Source organism: Protopterus annectens, chromosome 3.part1 (assembly GCF_019279795.1).
Source record: "Protopterus annectens isolate FY-2018-M chromosome 3.part1, PAN1.0, whole genome shotgun sequence".
NCBI lineage: Eukaryota > Metazoa > Chordata > Ceratodontiformes > Protopteridae > Protopterus > Protopterus annectens.
This window is the reverse complement of record NC_056732.1, coordinates 1,308,045,233-1,308,066,420: the sequence shown is the minus strand read 5'-3', so window position 1 is coordinate 1,308,066,420 and position 21,188 is coordinate 1,308,045,233. Positions and strand designations below refer to the sequence as shown.

The 21,188-nt window shown below is 39.1% G+C and overlaps 1 protein-coding gene across 1 annotated transcript in view; it reads left to right on the top strand.

The window, feature by feature from the left end:
- The window catches only part of CDH17 (cadherin 17), a 776,088-nt gene that overhangs the window by 408,290 nt on the left and 346,610 nt on the right, over positions 1-21,188 (top strand). The window contains exons 8-9 of the mRNA XM_044067353.1: positions 3,335-3,534; positions 20,019-20,150. Coding sequence (XP_043923288.1) covers positions 3,335-3,534; positions 20,019-20,150 — 332 coding nt within the window. The remainder of the gene's footprint in view (positions 1-3,334; positions 3,535-20,018; positions 20,151-21,188) is intronic.

Here is a 21,188-nt window from a genome sequence, read left to right as displayed (position 1 = left end):
CTGAAAACTCTGTTATTTGTTATATGATAGCACAAAATGTGTTAAATATTTAATTATGATGTTTGTGTACTACCGAATGACTTAGATTTCTTACTATGGAACTTGATTAAATTTTGAAATATTATATTTAGAGATGTGTTTGCTCTAGTCTGCAAATCTTCTGATTGCATTCTTTCCATAGAAGGAAAGCAATTAAAGTGATTTACCCGTACATACTGTGGTGGCTTTATATCTCTGTGGAATGGGATAAAATGAGTATATTAGTAATACAAATAAGAAGTTAAGGAAGTCAAGAAAACATAATTCATCAAGTTTTGTTTTGATAAAACAGAGCAGTAATGTCACAGTCCACAATAAGAGATTTGAAGAAGCTAAAGAAAGAATAGTAGAGTTTATAGAACCCCAAATGTTTTCCTTTATCTGAAGTATGACAACCTTTTAATTGTCTCTGTACAGAGGTTTCCCACTGCAGGCAAGTCAGTAGACTCTACTATCTAGAAATTCACTGTTATTTATTTATTTTTTTTGGGGGGGGGTAACATATCATTAGATGATTTTTTCCCCTTTACTTAGTGTGAAGACTATCCCTTTTTGTTCTGAAGTTTGTGAACATAATTTTATTATAAAATGAATTCCATATAAAACTAAAATGCTATAGCATATTCAATTTACTCGTAGGATGTCTGTTTATTTAGTGACAACAATATTTTCATCCTTTGAGCTACAATTATGATTGAATATGTATTGTGTTAGTGTATAGATGTACCACATCAGTCAGGAAGTGAACTACTTTTAATAAAATATAAATTAAATATGTTCATAGGTGTTTACTAGGCTAACGACCACAAGGGCCTTTTTAAGCCTGGCCATGCATCCCAAATCTCTGACGAGTTCTGATACCCTTGATAAGTGTAAGCATGGGCCTGGGAGAGGAACCATTTACAGGTTACATCTTTGCACTAGAGACATAAGTACCAAACCAAGGATGAATTTCCGGTTTCCTATCCAGTTGTCTAAGCTGCACTTGAATTGGATTAGGGAGGAACTCTGCTTCACATGGGTTCTTGTGAATTAGGTAGTGTCCGAGAAGTAAGTGATATGGGACCATGTTTCTTGAATACTGTTATGTTTCAGATATTAGTTTTGTTGGCCAAATGAACCATATAAAAGAATGGCAATTACTGCTTCACATGGTTATCCTGAACCAAGCATAAAACTTAAACAGCTGCCCTTCCATCTCATACAACCAGAATTTTTTTTATTTAATCTATATACAACAAGAACTGATAGTTGATCGCAAAAAAATATTCAACTTGTATAGTGTAAAAGCTCTGAAATATAACAATCTCAAACAGTAATGTTAGCCAATTAAATCGCAATTCAGTGAATATTGTGAACTCTTCAGATCTATAAATAAATCTCGCATTAATGCTATTTTTATTAGTACAAGCTATGTCATGTCATAATTAAATGTCTGTACTGAAAAGTTTGGTAACCTCCAATATACAGCACATAACTTCAAAAATCTAATTAAAATAAGTACATAATTCAAAAGAATCCTTTGATTTGTATAACTCAGCCAGCAATGTTTTTCAAAGTGTATATGCATCTGCATTGTTTTACAAGTTGACTACAGGCACTAGGGTTCCAAGTATTTTATTTATTTTTATTTTATATTTGTTTACCGGGAAAGTCCAAGTTGACACATGTCCATTTTCAACAGAGGCCTGGGGAGAAAAGCTCCACATGAAACAAACAAAGACAATCAGAGATAATTTGTATAAGTAGCCTAGCAACAGGTAGTTTACATAAAGTTAGTTTACATACATACAGTTTACATACAAGTAATATACGTTTAGGTAGTCTCAAGTACTCAAAAAACACTGTCTCAGTACCAAAGACTTGAAGCACTTGCAGTTTTTTCAGGTTGCTGCTTCTGCCCAACCCAAATATGAGTTTGGTTAAACATCCACAAAGAGGGAGCACTACATGTGCCCAACCTGAATAAGGGTTTGGATGAGCATCCATGGGGAGGGAGCACTACATATGCCCAGGCTGAATATGAGTTTGGATAAACATCCACAAGGAGAGAGTACTACATGTGCCCAGGCAGAATATGAGTTTGGATAAGCATCCACGAGGAGGGAGCACTACATGTGCCCAACCTGAATAAGGGTTTGGATAAACACCCATGAGGAGGGAGCACTACATGTGCCCAACCTGAATATGAGTTTGGATAAACACCCATGAGGAGGGAGCACTACATGTGCCCAGCCTGAATAAGAGTTTGGATAAACATCCACGAGGAGGGAGCACTACATGTGCCCAGGCCGAATATGAGTTTGGATAAGCATCCATGGGGAGGGAACACTACATGTGCCCAACCCGAAAATTAGTTTAAATAAGCATCAATGGGGAGGGAGCACTACATGTGCCCAACCTGAATATGAGTGTGGATAAGCATCCATGGGGTGGGACCACTGCTTGTGCTTAAATTCAAATATGAGTTTGGGCAAGCAGTTGTGGGGAGGGAGTGGGAGAGGGTCAGAATTATGTATTAAAAGGGGTGGTTAGTATTATGGAGTTGGAACATGATTTTAGGGTTATGGAGTTGGAAGGGAGCTTTAGGATTTGGGAGTGTCCATGGAATTTGGATTTTAGGAGGAGGGTTGGAGTTTTATGGTTAGAGTTATTGGGAAATTTTGTAGGGGGGCTGGAGATTTAGGTTTAGGGAGAGAGATCAAGGAAATTAGGATTAGGGGAAGGGAAGTGGAAGTTTAGGGTTAGGGACTGAGGAGTTGGATTGGGAAATAGACAGCCATTTTAGATTTAGTGTTTAGGCTCTGGCAGGGCTATATAGTGCATAGGATTGGGTACTGGTAGGGCTATGCAGAAATGGGACATCAAGCTAATGTGAATTTGAGGTCTTGCTTTTTCAAGCAAATGGCAGACAGCAGGTGTGTCATGAGCTAACATGTGAGTACCTGTAGAAGACCCTTCTTTTACAGCATGTGATACTTTATTATATTATAAAAATGTTATTGTAGGTACTTTAGTTCAATATCACTTACTTCTTGGACAGTATTGTATATCAGGGAAAGTCAATTATTTTTTATGCAGTTTTATTGTAGTATCAACATATGCATTGTTTCACTGTAAGTATTTTGACATTACTACTGTAGCACAGCAAAACCTGTGCAGTGTTCATAATTTAGAGCAGAAAAGGCATGTTTCAAAACTATCTATCTACATTTTGATTAAGGCTGAATTATATTAGTCATAGTTTTATGAACAACATATTCAGGTTTCATTGTGAATTAATTTACTTTTTCAGGAAGAAACCTGTTGAATCCTTCAAATGTCAAGGAATATAATCTTTTGGTTCAGGTGAAAGATTTAAAAGGGATTTCTGACAAAGCTTTTTCTGCAAACGCAAAAGTGATCATAGCAGTAAAAGAGAATTTGTGGAAACCGCCTAAACCAATAACAGTCACTGAAAACTCAACAGTGCCTCATCCCCTGAAAATCGCTCAGGTGAGTAAAAAGGATGATGAATACAGAAGATCAGTTAGTAATACTCCATATTCTTCATTAGCAAATAGTAACCAATTAGTGGTTCGTTACATCATCACACTTACCAGCCTGACAGATTGACATTTTAAGTATTGATCCGTGCATGTACAATAACAGCTGCATGTCTCTGTTTTCTGTATCAAGTGAATCCTTAACTTCATCACCATCATAGAACTTATGGAAAGTAAGGTCTAAACATTAACAGTTCTATAGCAAAATATATATTTAGAAACAAAATTGGATGAAAATATTAATCTGCACTACTGCAGAATCATTGAACACTGTGGGAGCCACAGATGATCTGTGACTGTTCAGTAATCATTTTTTTTTTCATATTTTTGTATACTTCCTGATTATAAATTCATGGATAAGTACTAGTGAAATAGTCTGTAGACCATTACAAGCCTAGCAAAAAAAAAAAAACCTTTCCAAAAGTACCCTCCAGTCTCAGAAAGAGCAAGATGAGATAGACTGTGGAGAATTTGAGGATGCCCATCAAATTAACTAGGCTTACCTTGAAGGTAGCCAAGATGCTACTCTGCTTGATATCTATTGTTTCAATGAGCTGTGGTACAGATAGTTGGGGTTCAGGCTTCTTACTAATCAAGTAGTTTAAAGACCATATAAAACCCCATCAAATGTAACTCAGCAATCAGGCAACAAACTAGCAGCTCAGATCAAGTGCAACCAGGCTACATACTGTTATTATGAAGTTATGAATGTCCATGTAGTCATCAACAGTGATTTTAAAGGTGGATAGTATAGTGCTTTACTTGACATGTAAAGGAAGTCTGTTTCATAGGTGGGTGCTATGGTGGCTCAGGTTTTTTTTTCCATGCCAGCAGGATCTCCTTATGTTTCAATGGAAAGTGTGGTCTTTGTAGTGGTTATTTATAGTATTACCTGTTTCAAGAAGGTGAATGAGGTCTAGAAGCACAGGATCTTTCACAGCAAAGAATGAAGAGCAAAGTGGAAGGGCTTGTATTTTCTTTGGGTATCTTAAGGAACTTAGTTCATTTCTTTTTTTAATTAAAGTATCATTATGGCCTTTCAGGTTTTGCCAGATATTTGTAGAGCTAAATCACAAACAAGGCTTTTTATTCAATGATGAGTCTAGAGAATTAAGAATAGAGATGAATTATGACTTCTTTAGTCCTAAATACAGAGACATTTTGACTACCTTAGTTGAATGTTCATTTGGACTGATTAGTTGAGCAAGGTAGAAGGTTTTCTAAACTGTGATCATAATACAGTTTGACAGCACAGACGATTAAAGCTATGAGCTGTTTATGAGATGCTTCCTGTAGGCCAGGATTTGATTTTCCAGCCTCCATCTGCCTACTGTGTGTGTCTGGACAAGTCACATAACTAGACAGTGCTTTGGGAAAATTGGTCTAGACTCCTCAATGATCCCTTGGACTGCATGCCTATTAGTCACTATGAACCTATGAAACATTGTCGTCAAAGGTTCACAGATTCGTAGTAGTTAATATGAACCTATGAAACATTGTGGTCAAAGGATAGTTCACTGTCAATGAATGTACCCAGGTCTGTAATGATTGTGTCATTTTAGGGTGTACAAATTAGATTCCATGTGTTTGGATAGTTGTGTTTTCCAAATTAAACTATACTGCATGTTTTGACTTTGAGCTTGAGACTGTGCTCACTACACCATGTTTTGGGAAGATCAAGCCTTGCCTGGTGGATCTAGTATACAGTCATCAGCAATTTTTTTGTTGAAAGAAGTTCCCTTCATTTCTAAGTCCAAATCGGAAATGTATATGCCAAGGGCCTGGGACTGAGCTACTAGTGTTTTCCATCATTAGCTAGTTGCATACCCAGTAGGTGATGTGGGAGTTAATCTTAATTCAGGTAAACATCTCAGTAATATCAGAGTGGGGAACTGTATCCACAGCTTTGGTCAGTTACATTTAGGAAGTCTGAATAGACTGACTCTTGTCCATGGTTGCAGTAACTCTTTCAAAGAATTTACTAAATTAAGTAGATAGGATTTATCTTCTACAAAACCACAATTATTACAGTTTAGGGACAGTAGATTATTTATTCTGCCATAGTGTCATCCACGACCTTACAAATTAAACTGGTGAGATGATGTATCTATAGGTCCCAGCATCTGTAAGAGATGCTGCTATGTAGTGAGACTATTATGGCCTTTCACAAGGCATCATGTATATAATCAGTGGAGAGCCTGAGGATGAAGTGATCTAGAAGGGGTTAGGTAAAGCTGTGTTTGGCAGGGTACAAAGATCTGATGTTTTTCTTTTTTGATAGAGCTGGCAAGATTTGATCTAGATTGATTTTGGTTAGGGGTAGTTTGGGACAAACAAGAATGCAGGGGGAATATGGGAAGAAGTTAGAGCTGACTGTCAGCTAGGATACAAGTAATATCTTGAGGATCAAAATAAGTGGAACAATCAGACATCTGTTTGGCATAGTACTGAGTGTTGTTTCTGAGTTTCCTAATATGAATAAGCAGTCTTGTAAATGTCTTTGGAGGAAGTGACTGATATTCATCGTGTTTCACTGTGGCAGTCATCACTGTAGGATTCTTCCTGCTGGCAGGCAGCCCTCGGTTAGCCAGAATCCCAAAGTCTGGGTCTGGCATCGTCTGTGTACTCATCCTCCCTGATGTCAGAGCGCCAGGGGTACAAAGCTTCCAGCCGACGCCATGTTCTCCAGTCTTTCTTGCCGTGCGGTGGAAGCAGTTTACAAGTGCCGGTCGGTTGACTCCTGTTATTTTTGGTGCTTCATACCGAAGACATTCTTCTCAAAGCTTCTTTTGGAGGAAACTTTTTCTTGCTCCAGACCGATGTCAGAAAAAGTTAATAATTGTATTTCATGTGGGAAGCAAATACCTCATAAGGATTTTCACTCTTACTGTATTCCTTGTCTAGACCTTGACCACGACGTAGCTAGTTGTCAGTTTTGTGCAAGATTTAATCAACGTACTATTAAACGGAGATACAATTTTGCCTTTCATTACTTTGGGAGGCGATTTAATTATAACATGTCATCGGACACGCTTCCGATTACCAGAGTTCATAAAAGGCACAAGGATAAGGATAGGCCTCTGAGGTCCAAATCAGACGACAGTTTATAATCAGAGCCAGTTGCCGGTTTGTTCGTCATCAGTGAGGTGCTTTTGCAGCCCCTGTCATCGGCCATTACAGAACCGCTTGCCGAAATGGACTCCCACGAGGAGCCAACTAGGCCTTCGGATACTCCAGGTGCAGGACCTTCGGATAATGCTCCCTCAGATGGGTCCGGAGCCGCTGTGCAGGTATCGGCTTCCGAGGGGGTTTTCAGGCCTTCGCAGCTTTAGGTAAAGGCAAAGACAAAGACAAAGACAAAGACAAAGACTCCTTCTAAAACAAAGACTCAAGCCCAGGCCTCCTCTGATCCGGGACCTAAATCTCAAAAACAAATGCTTAAAATGGTGGAGGACTTGCTAACTATGATTAGGGGTTCCCATCCCCCTCCAGACAAAAGGCCAAGACAAGAATTGGATTATGAATCCTCTGATCAGGTATCTATCTCTTCAGTGTCTTCCTCTGCACAGGATTATAATTTCCCTCCTTATGTGGATTCTGATGCTGAGGAATGCATTCCTTCAGCTTCTCCTCCTGAGGATTATTCTTTTGGGGAAACTTTACATGACATGAGGGAACATTTTCACTGGGAAGGACATTAGTACTCTGAATCTAAGAGAAGGCTTAGGGATTTCCTTCTTCTTCCCCAACACAGACCCCTGGCTATTCCTCCTATTTTGGATATTGTGGATGATGTCTTTTCTGAGTCTAATTTAACTCCTGACTCCTTTCCTCCGGCCCCTGCTAAGCCTGATAGATATTACAGAGTCCCTGACTCCCACCAGTTTCTATTTAAAAATCCTACTGCTGATCCAGAAACCATTTCTCAGGGTCCTAAGGGTGTTAAGGCCGCCACTGCTAAGAACCCTATTCCGTCAGATAAGGATTCTAGAGCTTTGGAGAGATGGGGCAAAAAAGTGTACACTTCTGCTACTTTATCTATTAGGGCTTTAAATTGTCAGTTTCATATGTTGAAATATCAGCAATACCTTTTGTCTGTTATGAAACAAAAACTGTGTACCATTTCTACATGTGCAGACAATAAAGAATTACAAGATTTGATGCATGCTACTAAGCAGGTGGGGAAACATACCTTACACTGTGGTTTTGATGCTTTGGAGGCCTCTTGCAGGGCAGCTGCCACTGGCATGGTCATTAGAAGGCATGCTTGGTTAAAGGAACAAAATTTGCCTGATCAAGTAAAAGCAAAATTACTGGATGCTCCTGTTCAACATAATGTTTTGTTTGGGTCTAAGGCTGAAGAGGTTATAAAGAAAATGGAGGATAAGGCAAAATCCATGCAGACGGTTAAGGATTTCTTACAAGTTCAGCCTCCTAGATTTAGCAGAAATTGGCCAGCTAAAAATTGGTCCTTTCCCAGCTCAGATAGGCCTCAGAGGGGTAGATATAGGTGCCCCAGAGGGAGGGCCCAAGCACAGACCTCTTATAGACCTAGACAGTGGAGTGCTTCTACCCCCAGGGGTGGAGAAGATAGGTCTCAACCTTATAGGAAACAGGCTCAATGACTCCCCCTGCATGGCTCCAGGAACCTCTCTCCTGGAAGCTCCTCTGGGAGGAAAACCTTTTTCACTGAAATTGGGCTTACATAACCCAAGACAAGTGGGATCTGGATGTAGTTTTAAGAGGTTACAAATTCCACTTTCACACCTTACCAAAACCAAACGGATGGCCAGACCTACCAAAAACTCAATGGGCAGAGGCATTAAAACAGGTGAGGTCCCTCATGGCTATGAGGACCATAGAACTGGCTCCAAATTCAGAGACGGGACAAGGATTTTATTCAAGACTCTTTCTAGTCCCCAGAAAGCAAAATAATTGGAGACCCATCCTGGATCTGTCAGTCTTAAATACTTTCCTGGAGATACCAAAGTTCAAGATGCTTACTCTGCAGCAGCTCCTGCCAATGTTGAGCAAAAATACATGGATGGTGACATTGGACTTAAAGGAGGCTTACCTACACATTCCTATCAGACAGGAGTGCAGAAGATACCTCAGGTTCAAGGCAGGCTCGAAACATTACCAATTCTCTCCACTGCCCTTTGGCTTGTCTACTGCGCCCAGGGTATTTACCAAGTGCCTGGCACCAGTAGTAGCTTACTGCAGACTCAAGAGAATTCAAATTTACCCTTATCTGGACGACTGCCTTATTCAAGCAGACAGCAAGGACATTTTACTCCAGCACCTGGAATTTATTCAGAATCTACTCAAGTACCTGGGATTCACTGTGAACGTAAAAAAGTCAAATTTGGCACCCACTCAACAGATAACTTTCATGGGTGCTCTTTTAAACACAACAACCCAGATGGCATACCTGACACCAGAAAAACAACCACAGCTGGCTTCAACTTTCAAAAGCCTGGCATTAATGTCTCAGCCAACTGCAAGGAAATTCCTGCAGTCTTTGGGTTACATGGCTTCCTGCATCCTACTCATACCATATGCAAGACTGCATATGAGGAAGATACAATGGTACCTAAAAAGCATATGGTCCCAGCATTGTCACAGTCTGGAAACAGAGATTGCTGTCTTGCCTTGCCTGCAAAAGGAATTCCATTGGTGTGCCACGGCATGTCTTCAAAACAAAGGGAAATCCTTCAGTCTACCTCCAGCCTACCAAGTGATAACCATGGATGCCTCGGATTATGCATGGGGAGCCCACTTGCAGGGGAAACGCATACAAGGTTTTTGGACAGAGGATCAGAAGCATCTACATATCAATTTAAAAATGATGTTAGCTGTGCAGAATGTCCTCTTGGTTTTCAGGGATCTTTTACAGCTAGGGCAGCTACTGATACAGACAGACAACACCACAGTTATGTGGTACATAAACAAGCAAGGGGGTTCACACTCCTACCCCCTTTGCAGACTAGCCATGACTCTATGGAACACAGCACTAGCTTGCAAAGTGGACCCACAAGCTCAATTTCTGCCAGGGAAACAAAACATTCTGGTAGACAGCCTGAGCAGGAACCTGTCAGACCCACACGAGTGGATGCTGGACACCCAAATATTCAAGATGATTACAGAAGCCTGGGGCTGCCCGGACATAGATCTATTTGCACCTCCCCACAAATACCAGTTACAGACTTTTTGCACAAGAACATATTACAAGCTAGCATGGAAAGTGGATGCTCTCTCATTCAGTTACAGGAACCTCTCGGGGTATGCCTTTCCACCACTACCTCTTCTACCAAGGGTGTTATTAAAAATAAAACAGGACAAACCAAAGCTGATCTTACTAGCCCCAAATTGGCCTCGACAATTTTGGTACTCAGCACTGATAAATCTATCCCAGGAACCTCCTTGGATTCTACCTCAGATTCCAGATCTTTTATCTCAACATCAGGGCCAGGTCCTGCACTCTCATATCAAAACTCTCAGCCTGGCAGCCTGGTGTATTCAGGGTCTATAATTAATCCTACCCTTTCCAAACAGGTCATGGATGTTATCTTAGAAGCCAGAAGGCCTAGCACTAGGAAATCTTATGAAGGTAAATGGAAGAGATTTTGCACTTGGATGCATGCTCAGGAATCAGATCCTCACATTCCAAATATTCCATTGATTTTACATTACCTAACAGATATGTTGCATAAGGGTTTATCTTTTCCCTCCATAAAAATACATGCCTCAGCTATCTCTGCACATTATAATACAGACCCTCCAATTTTTTCACATCCACTTCTGAAACAATATCTCAGAGGAGCAAAGAATTTAAGGCCCCCTAGGACTCCACCCATTCCTGCCTGGGACCTCAATTATGTCCTGGAAAAACTTACTCTGCCTCCTTTTGAGCCTGCTGCCACATCTGATATAAAGTATTTATCATGGAAGACTGTTATCCTACCGGCTTTAACTTCAGCCAGGAGAGTCTCTGAGTTACAAGCACTCACGGCTGTGGAACCTTACATTATTTTTCATCAAGACAGGGTTTCTTTGAGGACTAACCCTACTTTCATGCCTAAAGTGGTTTCTAAAGTGGCTTTAAACCAAACTATTCACCTGCCAACTTTTTTCCCTAATCCACAAAATAAGGGGGAGAGGATCTTGCATTCTTTGGACGTGCACAGGCAGCTTCACTTTTACCTGGGCAGAACCAAGGATATCAGGAAAACAGAACAACTGTTTGTTTCTTATGCAGCAAATTCCCAAGGCAAAGCTATTTCAAAACAGACCATTTCTAAATGGATTGCTCATGGAATCAGATTTTGTTACTCTCATCATGGAAAGCAAATCCCAGGAAAAATTAGAACACACTCTACCAGAGCTGCTGCTACTTCAGCTGCCTTTCTCGGGGGAGTCCCTACCAAAGATATTTTGGAAGCTGCAACTTGGAGTTCAGTGCATACTTTCTCTAAGCACTATAATCACCCTCTTTATTCTAAGTCTACGGCAGGCTTTGCTTCTGCAGTCTTGTAAGGCCTTCTAGCTGCCCCTTCTACTCAATAACCACCACCCTTTATCTCAGCTCTGGGATTCAACCCTACAGTGTTGACTGCAACAGTAAAACACGATGAACATAGTACAGTTGTGTACACTTACCATAAATGTAGATGTTCGAGTGTCTTCACTGTTGCAGTCTGGGTTACCCACACTCCTGTCCCATCTTATACTTTTATTGGTGTGGTTCCCTGCTTCACCCTTCTTCTGAGGTGCATTTGCTACAGGGTATGGGGTTTGTTGTATGTTACATTTTTGTTTTACTTTTAGCCTTTACTTTTGGGCACCTGACATCTGGGGCAAGAAAAACTGGAGAACATGGCGTTGGCTGGAAGCTTTGTACCCCTGGCGCTCTGACATCAGGGAGGGTGAGTACACAGCTGACACTGGACCCAGACTTTGGGATTCTGGCCGACCGAGGGCTGCCTGCCGGCAGGAAGAACCCAACAGTGATGACTGCAACAGTGAAGATACTCGAACATCTACATTTATGGTAAGTGTACACAACTGTACTTTTTCAGTTCATAACTTTACTTAAGCTTTCTAATGTTACACTTGAGATCTTTACTGACCACTTTTAGTCCTTTTCTATGTTGGGAAAGGGTATTTATTAAATATGGTGTGTAACCTATTTCTCCTCTTACTAGAAAACATGTCTATAAGGGAATTCCTCTACAGGGGGTCACTTTTGAATTTCCCATTAAACCAGTAGCTGATATTTGCAAATGCATCAATATAGCAGTTTAAATGAGAGCATAATTATGAAGTGTATATGGCTGCCTTGGTAATCAAGCATGGGGGAGCAAATTTGAACTTAGTAAATAATAAGAGGTTAGTTTTGGAGGAGTCTCAGACTTTAGCAGTTTCAAAGGTTTGGCAGAATTAGTTTTAAAGGAAGACGTAATATGAATGTCATATATAATCAAGATGGGGGTAAGGCATGGCAGAGCATAGGCTGGTTAATATCCTAAGGACTAGGTCAACAATATTTGCACTTCTCTTAGAGAGGAGAATATGATGATGCAGGAAACTGGCATTAACAAAATATAGGGACTGTTGTGCATAGTTTTGTTGCTTGTGTATGTTTGCCAGCTAATGGATGACTAATTGAAGTAGCCTAAGATTATTCTATTGCGTTTATTAGGTATACTTTCCAGATAGTTTAAGTAAATATTGTGGTCATGAAAGGAAATTGATTTGGATCTATAATTTTAAATTATATGATAGGTAGATGTTTTTTAAATGCTACCAGGATTTCCAAGAGCTCCACATTGGTATCATGATGAATTTGGTGTGAGATAATGGGATTACAGATGAATACAAACAGCATCCCCCACCCCCCTTCCCAGAAGGTATAGCCACTGAACCCACCTACAGTGGGAGTGAAATCATGTTTCAGGATAGATAGATAGATAGATAGATAGATAGATAGATAGATAGATAGATAGATAGATAGATAGATAGATATTTGAGTGTGTTTCTGTGGCAAAAATAATCAAAAATTGGCATAGATTATAGCGACTAAAAAAAAAATGCTGATAATGCACTGTGTATGTTCCTAGACATAACCTTGGAGCATGCTAGTACAAAAACATATTTTTTGCAGGGGGACAATCCCCCTTGCACCCATACACTACCTGCTAATTACGTATTCTAACTCTGAGATTGCACAGTACCAGTGAAATAGCATATTTGCCAACATTAGTAATGTAACGATCCCATTCACATGTAGACATCTGTTTAACTGACCAAAGTGTGTGTTGTGATTAGGTACAGAGGGTACAGGTGTAACTGAGACTTTCTGATATAGTACCATGGTGTCTTGGATAAATATTTCTTTAAAAGCCTAGCATAAGTTTGGTGTTGAACTTCTAAGAAGCAGTGATATGCTGTTTTTGGCACTTGTAGGTAGTGAGAGTCTAGCCTCCAGCTGTTACATTTCTTACAAATGGTTTCAGTATTCTCGGCAGGTATTTACATTTCTCATAAATGGCTTCAATGTTTGGAAGAGGAAATGATTTCTGGTAAAGTGAGACAGTTGTTTCACGGTCTCAGGGTTCCAAGTGTTAATTGGCTGACCACAGCAGAGGTTAGAGTTGACTGTGATCTCACAGTGAGTGCGACAGGTGAGTGGTCAAGTGGTACAGAAGTGAAGCTGAAGTACACTACCTGAGTGAAAGGAGATAAGAAGGTGGTGGTCAGGATCAGAAGCACTGGGGAAAGTCAAGGAGTCGAGATTGGAGAGTCACAGGGTAATTGCACAGACACACATGGGCACTAACACACACACACACACACACACGCACGCACATACTATACTACCTGACAGAGCACAGAAGCCACAGATGGCAGCTTTTATGCAAATTCAGTAACATTAATAGAATGTGCGAACAGATACTGGCACCACTAATCAGAAGGCCCAAGATGGCATGAAAACAACAAAGTGCGTAAATGGGTAAGCCTAGCAGCACTGTAAAGAATACTGCAATTGTACAATAAATCATGCACTTCTGCACATTGGATTACACAGTACTAGTAATGATATTTAAAAGAATATATGAAAAGGCACAAGCAACAGTAGTCAACAAGTAAAAATGGCAAAGAACCACAAAGTATGTAAATGGGTAGGCCTAGTAGTATAGCACACACACACACACACACACACACACACACACACACACACACACACACACACACACACACACACATATACACGCATGCACACACACACACACACACATACACACACACACACACACACACACACACACACACACACACACACACACACACACACACACACACATCCTGTACTACACAGTATTAGATTACAGTGAGGACTAGTCCAGAGCAGAGGCCATAGAAGACAACTTCTATGGAATCTTAGTAGTATTAAAAAAGTAAACAAATGTGTATGTACAAATGAAAAGGCATGAGCAGCGGCAATCAAAAGGAATGAATGGCACAGAAGCCACAAAGTGATAACATTTTAAATTTAGAAGTACTGTAATGCAGATCAAAAACAATTTCAATATAACCATTATAAGAATAAATCAGTACAGATTTACCTAATAGTTAAAGTATGGAGCCCTAAAATAAATATACTGAGTACGATGGGCAAGTTCATAGGTAAATACTAGACTAACTGCCCAAGTACCATTGTAAGCTTAACTATTAACCCAACCTGAGAATCAAGCCCTCTACCCTGTGTGTATGAGGTAAAGGCTTTAACCCGTATGCTAAACCTCCCACCCTTTAAATGTGTAGTATTTTTTATTTATGCTTTTGTTGACTAGGTTAGCCATACTGAGCTAATAGCCTCTTTTTAGGAGAAACCAAAGATGGAATTTATACTACTGGGGGAAATTTGGCCAAGGGATTGGGGAACTTCTCCTTCCATTTTCAATAGGAACCATGGAGTCTACCACCAAGTCAGGCTGATGGGGTGTCAGTTTAATGTCTCATCTGAAACACGACACACTCCGGAGTACAGCACCTCCTTATGCTGCTTTGCAGCATCAGCAATCAATCTATCTAGTGTGATAATCGGACCCACAGCCTTCTGTACCAAAGGTGAGTATGCTACCTGCTGTGCCCCTGACACTGACAAAATGCAGGTACTACATAAGGACTTCATATCACAATAACAGCAATCAATAGAGTCCTTCACAATAATATTTCACAATACCACCATAGTAACAGTGGTTAACAGAGTGGACTAACTTCACTAGAAAAACAAGTACTATATGAGCACCACAGAATTACTCACAACAGCTGTAGTAAACAGTGCAGAATCATTTCAGAGTAACTCACAACAGCAGCAATCAACTAACTAACTATGAAATAATTCTACAATAACAGATGTTAACAGGACAGCAATTACACAATATTTCTGCAATACCAAATGCTAACAGAACAGTAATTATGCAATACTGTAATAACAGATGTTAACAGAGCAGTAATAATGCAATATTTCTACAATAACATGTTAGAGCAGTAATAATGCAATATTTCTACAATAACAGATGTGTTAACAAAGCAGACTGTATGACGACTCAGAAGGAATGAAAAGGTGATGCTCAACTGCAGTTTAAAAGTAGAATAGTCCATTCTTGTGTAATTGTGCAGACAAAGATGGATGGGGTATCATAGTCCTAAAGCAGAGGTGCATTTGCCAAGCATAGCTCTGCAGGTAGTACAGTTTTTAGGGACTCATTGGAAACATGGAATTAAAAGCAGTGGCAGACTCCTTCTCCTCCTTCTCCTTTTCCTTCTCCTTCTCCTCCTCCTCCTTCTCCTTCTCCTTCTCCTTCTCCTTCTCCTTCTCCTTCTCCTTCTCCTCCTCCTCCTCCTCCTCCTCCTCCTTCTCCTCCTCCTCCTTTACCTTCTCCTCCTTCACCTCCTTCTCCTTCTCCTCCTTCTCCTTCTCCTTCTCCTTCTCCTCCTTCTCCTCCTCCTTCTCCTTCTCCTCCTCCTTCTCCTTCTCCTCCTTCTCCTTCTCCTTCTCCTTCTCCTTCTCTTCCTCCTTCTCCTTCTCCTCCTCCTCCTTCTCCTCCTTTTCCTCCTTCTTCTTCTCCTCCTCCTCCTTCTCCTTCTCCTCCTCCTTCGCCTCCTTCTCCTCCTTCTCCTTCTCCTCCTTCTACTCCTTCTCCTTCTCCTCCCTCTTCTTCTTCTCCTTCTCCTTCTCCTCCTCCTCCTTCTCTTTCTCCTTCTCCTTCTCCTTCTCCTCCTTCTACTAATAGAGATGTTACTGAATACAGTGAGAAAATACAACCTCATGCTAAATAAAAGTAAATGAAAACCAGAGTTTTGAAATTAGGCTATACTAACTTTAATTTTGAAGGAACTGAGACCAACTCATGAAAATATGAGAAATGCATTTACTGCTACTAGAGGATAAACAGACTTTGAAGAAATTTCTGTGCATGTTATAATATCTGAGGAATTTTCTTCTCAAATCTCTGTAATTTGTGTGTCATTATAGCAGTAACTGATGATGTTGGTGAGGTATATTGAAGATTTCCCCACGTTGGTGTGGTTGAATCATGAGAGCAAAGCCCAAGTGATTAAATAAAGCCAACCATGGGTACATCTTCAATATACGATACCACGGAGTCGGTTATTGCTATTATACAATAACATTATTTAAGAAAAAAATACTTACTTTTCTTAATTAATATCTTTGTATGATGGCGCCGTGGTGCCCCTCTGCATTTTCTCCAGTATCCTGGAGCTTTCCTGATGTACTGCGCATACATATGAGACTTGCGTTCCCACGCTTATGCAGTACATCAGTGCTGTGTAAAGAAAACAACAAAGAAAGGAAAATCTCTGTTGCTTTGTATTTATTTATTTATTTTTTATTAAGAAACAAAGAAACCGGGAGATTTTTAACATTCAGGAGAGACAGGATAGAGAAAATAAAAGGATAATCAGGTACGTTTCTTTAGTTTTGCGAAATGTACCTGATTATCCTTTTATTTTTCTCTGCGCCTTCTCCCTCATTCGTTTAAGGTCTTCAGTTTTGTAAATTTATTGAAAAAAAAGAAAGACAAGTAAAATTTTATGGAATATACTTATGGAAAAAAGTCCCGATGACCGGATCATTTTCCATTGGTATATTCCTGGATTTACAATGGGCACACTAGTTGGGCTGACTAATCAGTGTGCTCCTATTTGAATATTTCTGGCCAGTCATTATATAATATGGAATATGACACAGCATGGTATTGGAATGTGGAACAAGAACATTTCTTTGGATTACATGTCATTGGTCAACAGTGTACATTAAAGTATTTTGATGTAAAAAAAAATGTTACAGCATCTGTTAATTACACTGCTAATGGTATCAGTACTGAAATTTCACAAGAGGGAAATGCTACTAGGATGACATAAAGTACGGTGGTTAACATTGTTGTCTCACAACTCTTGTTTTTCTGGCTCATTTCCCAACTGGGGTTCCTTCTCTGTGAAGTATGCATGTCTTCCCTGTGTCCAGCTAATTTTTTGTCAGTTGCTTTTGTTTTCTTCTACATCCCAAAGACATGTAGTTAGGTGAATTGGTATTTCTCTGTATTACTAGTAGGTATATGTACAATAGAAAAGTGTGCAAGCATGTGTGCATGTGTGTTTGTCTATCTGCCTGTTTGTCTGCCTGTGTATCTGCATCTGTGTCCTGAGATGGACTGGTTTCCCATCCAGAACTGGTTCTATGCCTTGTATACCTTTTCTTTGCTAGGATATGGTCCATCTCCCAAGTAACCTTGGCTAGGCTAAAGTAGGTATAAAATAATGAACTAGATGAATGAATGGAATTCCCTTTTGTATGAGTTCACAACATTTACTGAGGTTTTTTTACTGTCAGAGGAGGTATGCACTGATCAAAAGGGAGCTGGTTGTGTTAATTTTTAACTGTGAGAAGTGTTATCAATATATTAATGGCAAACAGGTTCAGAAAGAGAGTGACTCTAAACCATTACAAAGTATTTTCAAGAAAATATTGCATAAGGTACATAAGGTGTATGCATGCATGCATATGTTTACTTATTTGTGACTGTATGTTTATTTATTTGCTTACTTACTTACTAATTCATTTTTTACCTTTGTTGATCAGATAGGTATACAATTCAAAGACCCTTTCTGCCTTGACTTAAGCCATTAGACAGAGAAAGATATAATATTCCAGTATAGAGTACTTTGAAGAAATGATCCGACAGGATTTAAGTATATACAAAACAATATCACAAACTGTAGATTTGTAGATGGGTCATTATGCAGATTTAAAATAAGGTCTGTGTAAAATTAAATGAAAAGACACTTTATTTTTAAGAAGAAAAAAGTATTGCTTAGTAACCTTTATGCAGAGTTCTGTTTAGTTTGCAGTGAAGTTTGCAGGATATTTAAAATGTGAAAAATAAAATATAATCTGCTTGATAAAAGCAAGTTAGGAGATAGAAAAATATAGGATGAGTCATTATAGCTACATGAACAGAATCAACTATTATGAAAGATTAACTGAAAATGAACCGGCTTTCTTTCAACTAGCCTTAAAAACTCATACAATTTCAGAAATGCGGTGGCCGCAATGATGCAGCGGTTAGCATTGCCGCCTCACAGCAAGAGGTTCTCTGGTTTGATCCTCAGCCGGGGTGCCTTCTGTGCTGAGTTTGCATGTACTCCCTGTGATTGCGTGGGTTTCCTCTGGGTGCTCTGGTTTCCTCCCAAAGACATGCTGTAGGTGGATTGGACACTTTACATTGGCCCTAGGTGTGAGTGTGTGTGTGCCTTCTGTGGGAGATTGGGTGCCGGGCTGGCAACTCGACACAGTAAAACTCCACTGCCAATCATGAGTGGACAGGTGATCCGCTGTGGTGACCCCTAACCGGGAAAAGCCAAAAGAAGAAGTGAGGATGTTTTGGAGATGAGAATATTGAAAGTTTGGGTTTGGGTTGAACAGAAAAGTCCCATTCAATGAAAATTCAACTCTGATTTTCATTAGAGACAAAACATAGTGTTTTATGTCTGTTAAAGAAAGTGTGTAAGTTCAACTAAAACAAAGCAAAACACTGAATGGAATTCAGTACTCAGATTTAGGAGTAATTAAGTAAAAAAAGAGCACAGAATGTATTATTTTGATGCTGTATGTTAGAACTTGCAGCATATAGTCTTATACATCTCCACCAAACTGCTAGACAAATACAGAATACTTTATAAATCTGTGTGTGCTGTTCTGTAATTTGTATCAAAATAATAATAATAGTAAATAAAGTGCATCAGTGATGCCTTACTCATTTCCAGGAAGAGAGTGGCATAAGGTTGGTATGGATTTTTTCTAGCATCAAACGAGAATCGGTGATATGTGCTAATTGCAAAATGAATTTACTAAAATTTCATAAAATGGATGATACTCCAGCTATCTAAAGTCCAAGCTGCCATTAATGCTCGGAAATCTATATTTGCAAACCATGGCATTCCCAATGTTAGCATGTCAGATAATGGTCATTAATATGCAAGACTAGAACTGACAGGTTTTTCTGAGAAATTATAGTTCCATCATGTTACCTTGAGTCTGGCATATGCACACTCTAATGATAAAATTAAAAGGACTGGCCAAACATTTAAACCCAGAAAGATACTTGGTAGCTTTGGTGGAATTCTACTGATTGACAAAGTAGCTGCACTTAAAAGGATTCTACACATTAGCAAAATACTCCAACACCATTGTAGTACTACTTGCATTCATGATATTGCCTGATTTAGTACAATACCATATAGCACATCCCCTTCACTCAATGAATATTGCACAGTTTAGCACAATACCATATAGCACATCCCCTTCATTCAATGAATATTGCACAGTTTAGCACAATACCATATAGCACATCCCCTTCATTCAATGAATATTGCACAGTTTAGCACAATACCATATTGCACACCCCTTCACTGAATGAATATTTCAGTTAAGCAAAATACCGTATAGCATATCATCTTCACTGAATGCATTGCAGAATTTAGCACAATGCCATATAGTACACCTCCCTCACTAAAATTCCTTTGAAGTGGGACATGTCACCTAAAGGAAATAGTAAAATAACCCACACAATCTTTCAGTACACAACTTCCTAACATTATTATAGCATGACTTTTATGCATGACCTCCTGCAGGTTTGAACAACACACTGAGACTAAATCCCTTCACCTACCTGAGCTTTGATATAGATGCAGTTGAAAATCAGTGAACTGAGATTCAGCAGAATATTTTCATTGAATTATGATTCAGAAGGACATGGTCCTATCTGGTGAGAGTCTAAAAGTAACTGAACAAACATTACATAGAAATGAAGCCACTGTTGTTACATTCATTGTTAAAACTTGCAGGTGCAATGGAACGAACCAGGTGCAGTCTATGAGCTTCACCAGAAGGAACGATATCCTAAGTTTCCATTTTCCATTGACAAAGAAGGCAACATTTATGTGACAGAACCACTGGACAGAGAAGAACGTGATTATGTAAGTGTTTATTTTCATAACAAGAATATTAAACATGAAACAGCATATTCATCCCAAATAAAATCTTCATCCATAGCAGGAAAAGCCTGAGAAAAGCAAATCACATGATCTGTTTGGGGAATCACTTTTTGGTATGCGTCTACAGAATGTAAAATTATAATAATTTGATCATGCAAAATGTACGCTTTTCATGAAATCAGAATGTCTACTAGGTAAGTACACTTGACATGAAACTTGTTTTCAGGGGTGATCCAGAATCAATGACTGGTAAAGTGACTTGTTCAGGGTCAAACAACAGGTAAATAGAGGCTCTGGAAATTAAACATATGGCTGTTGCAGTGTCTAGATCTAGATCTAACAACCTGGCCAACTACACAGTCTGACACCTAGCAGAAGTTATATGTACAGCAGAAGGATAAACAGCCAAGGATGAGTACCCACCAAGCAGCAGTTTTTTTTTTAATTTCTTTCATCTTTTGATAGCTGGGAAAGATATCTGTTCCTTGGACCATTTTCAGACATTACTTAGGCAAATTGGAAAAGTAAAATTTACAATTAGTCATTTAGAAGTAATTAGAAATTATTTTACACAGAGAACTATGTCAAAAACAAGGTAATAAAAAAATGTTAAATATATAGTCACACTATAACAAAACATGAAGAGCATCATCACACACAATAAAGTAAAACCTTAGCATCATTCATCACATTAATATAAAACATTTTTTAAAAAAGATAGCTATGCAATAGTAGATTTTCTTGATTCTGAACATACTGGTTTCAGGAAAGAGTAGATATATATAATACTTATTATGTTAATATGAATTATTCCATATTCCAAACTTAAGCATTTTCATAGCAGTGTGTTAGCATGTTAGCAGTAATAGATATTTATATAGAGTGCCGTGCATGTTTCTAAGAGAAAAAAAGAGAGTTAGGAAATTGCCATAAAGTAATCCATTAGTGTGTGTCTGATGTTAATGTTAATGTTAATGTTAAATAGTTGAGTTCTAAATTGGCTATAGTGGTACAAAATGG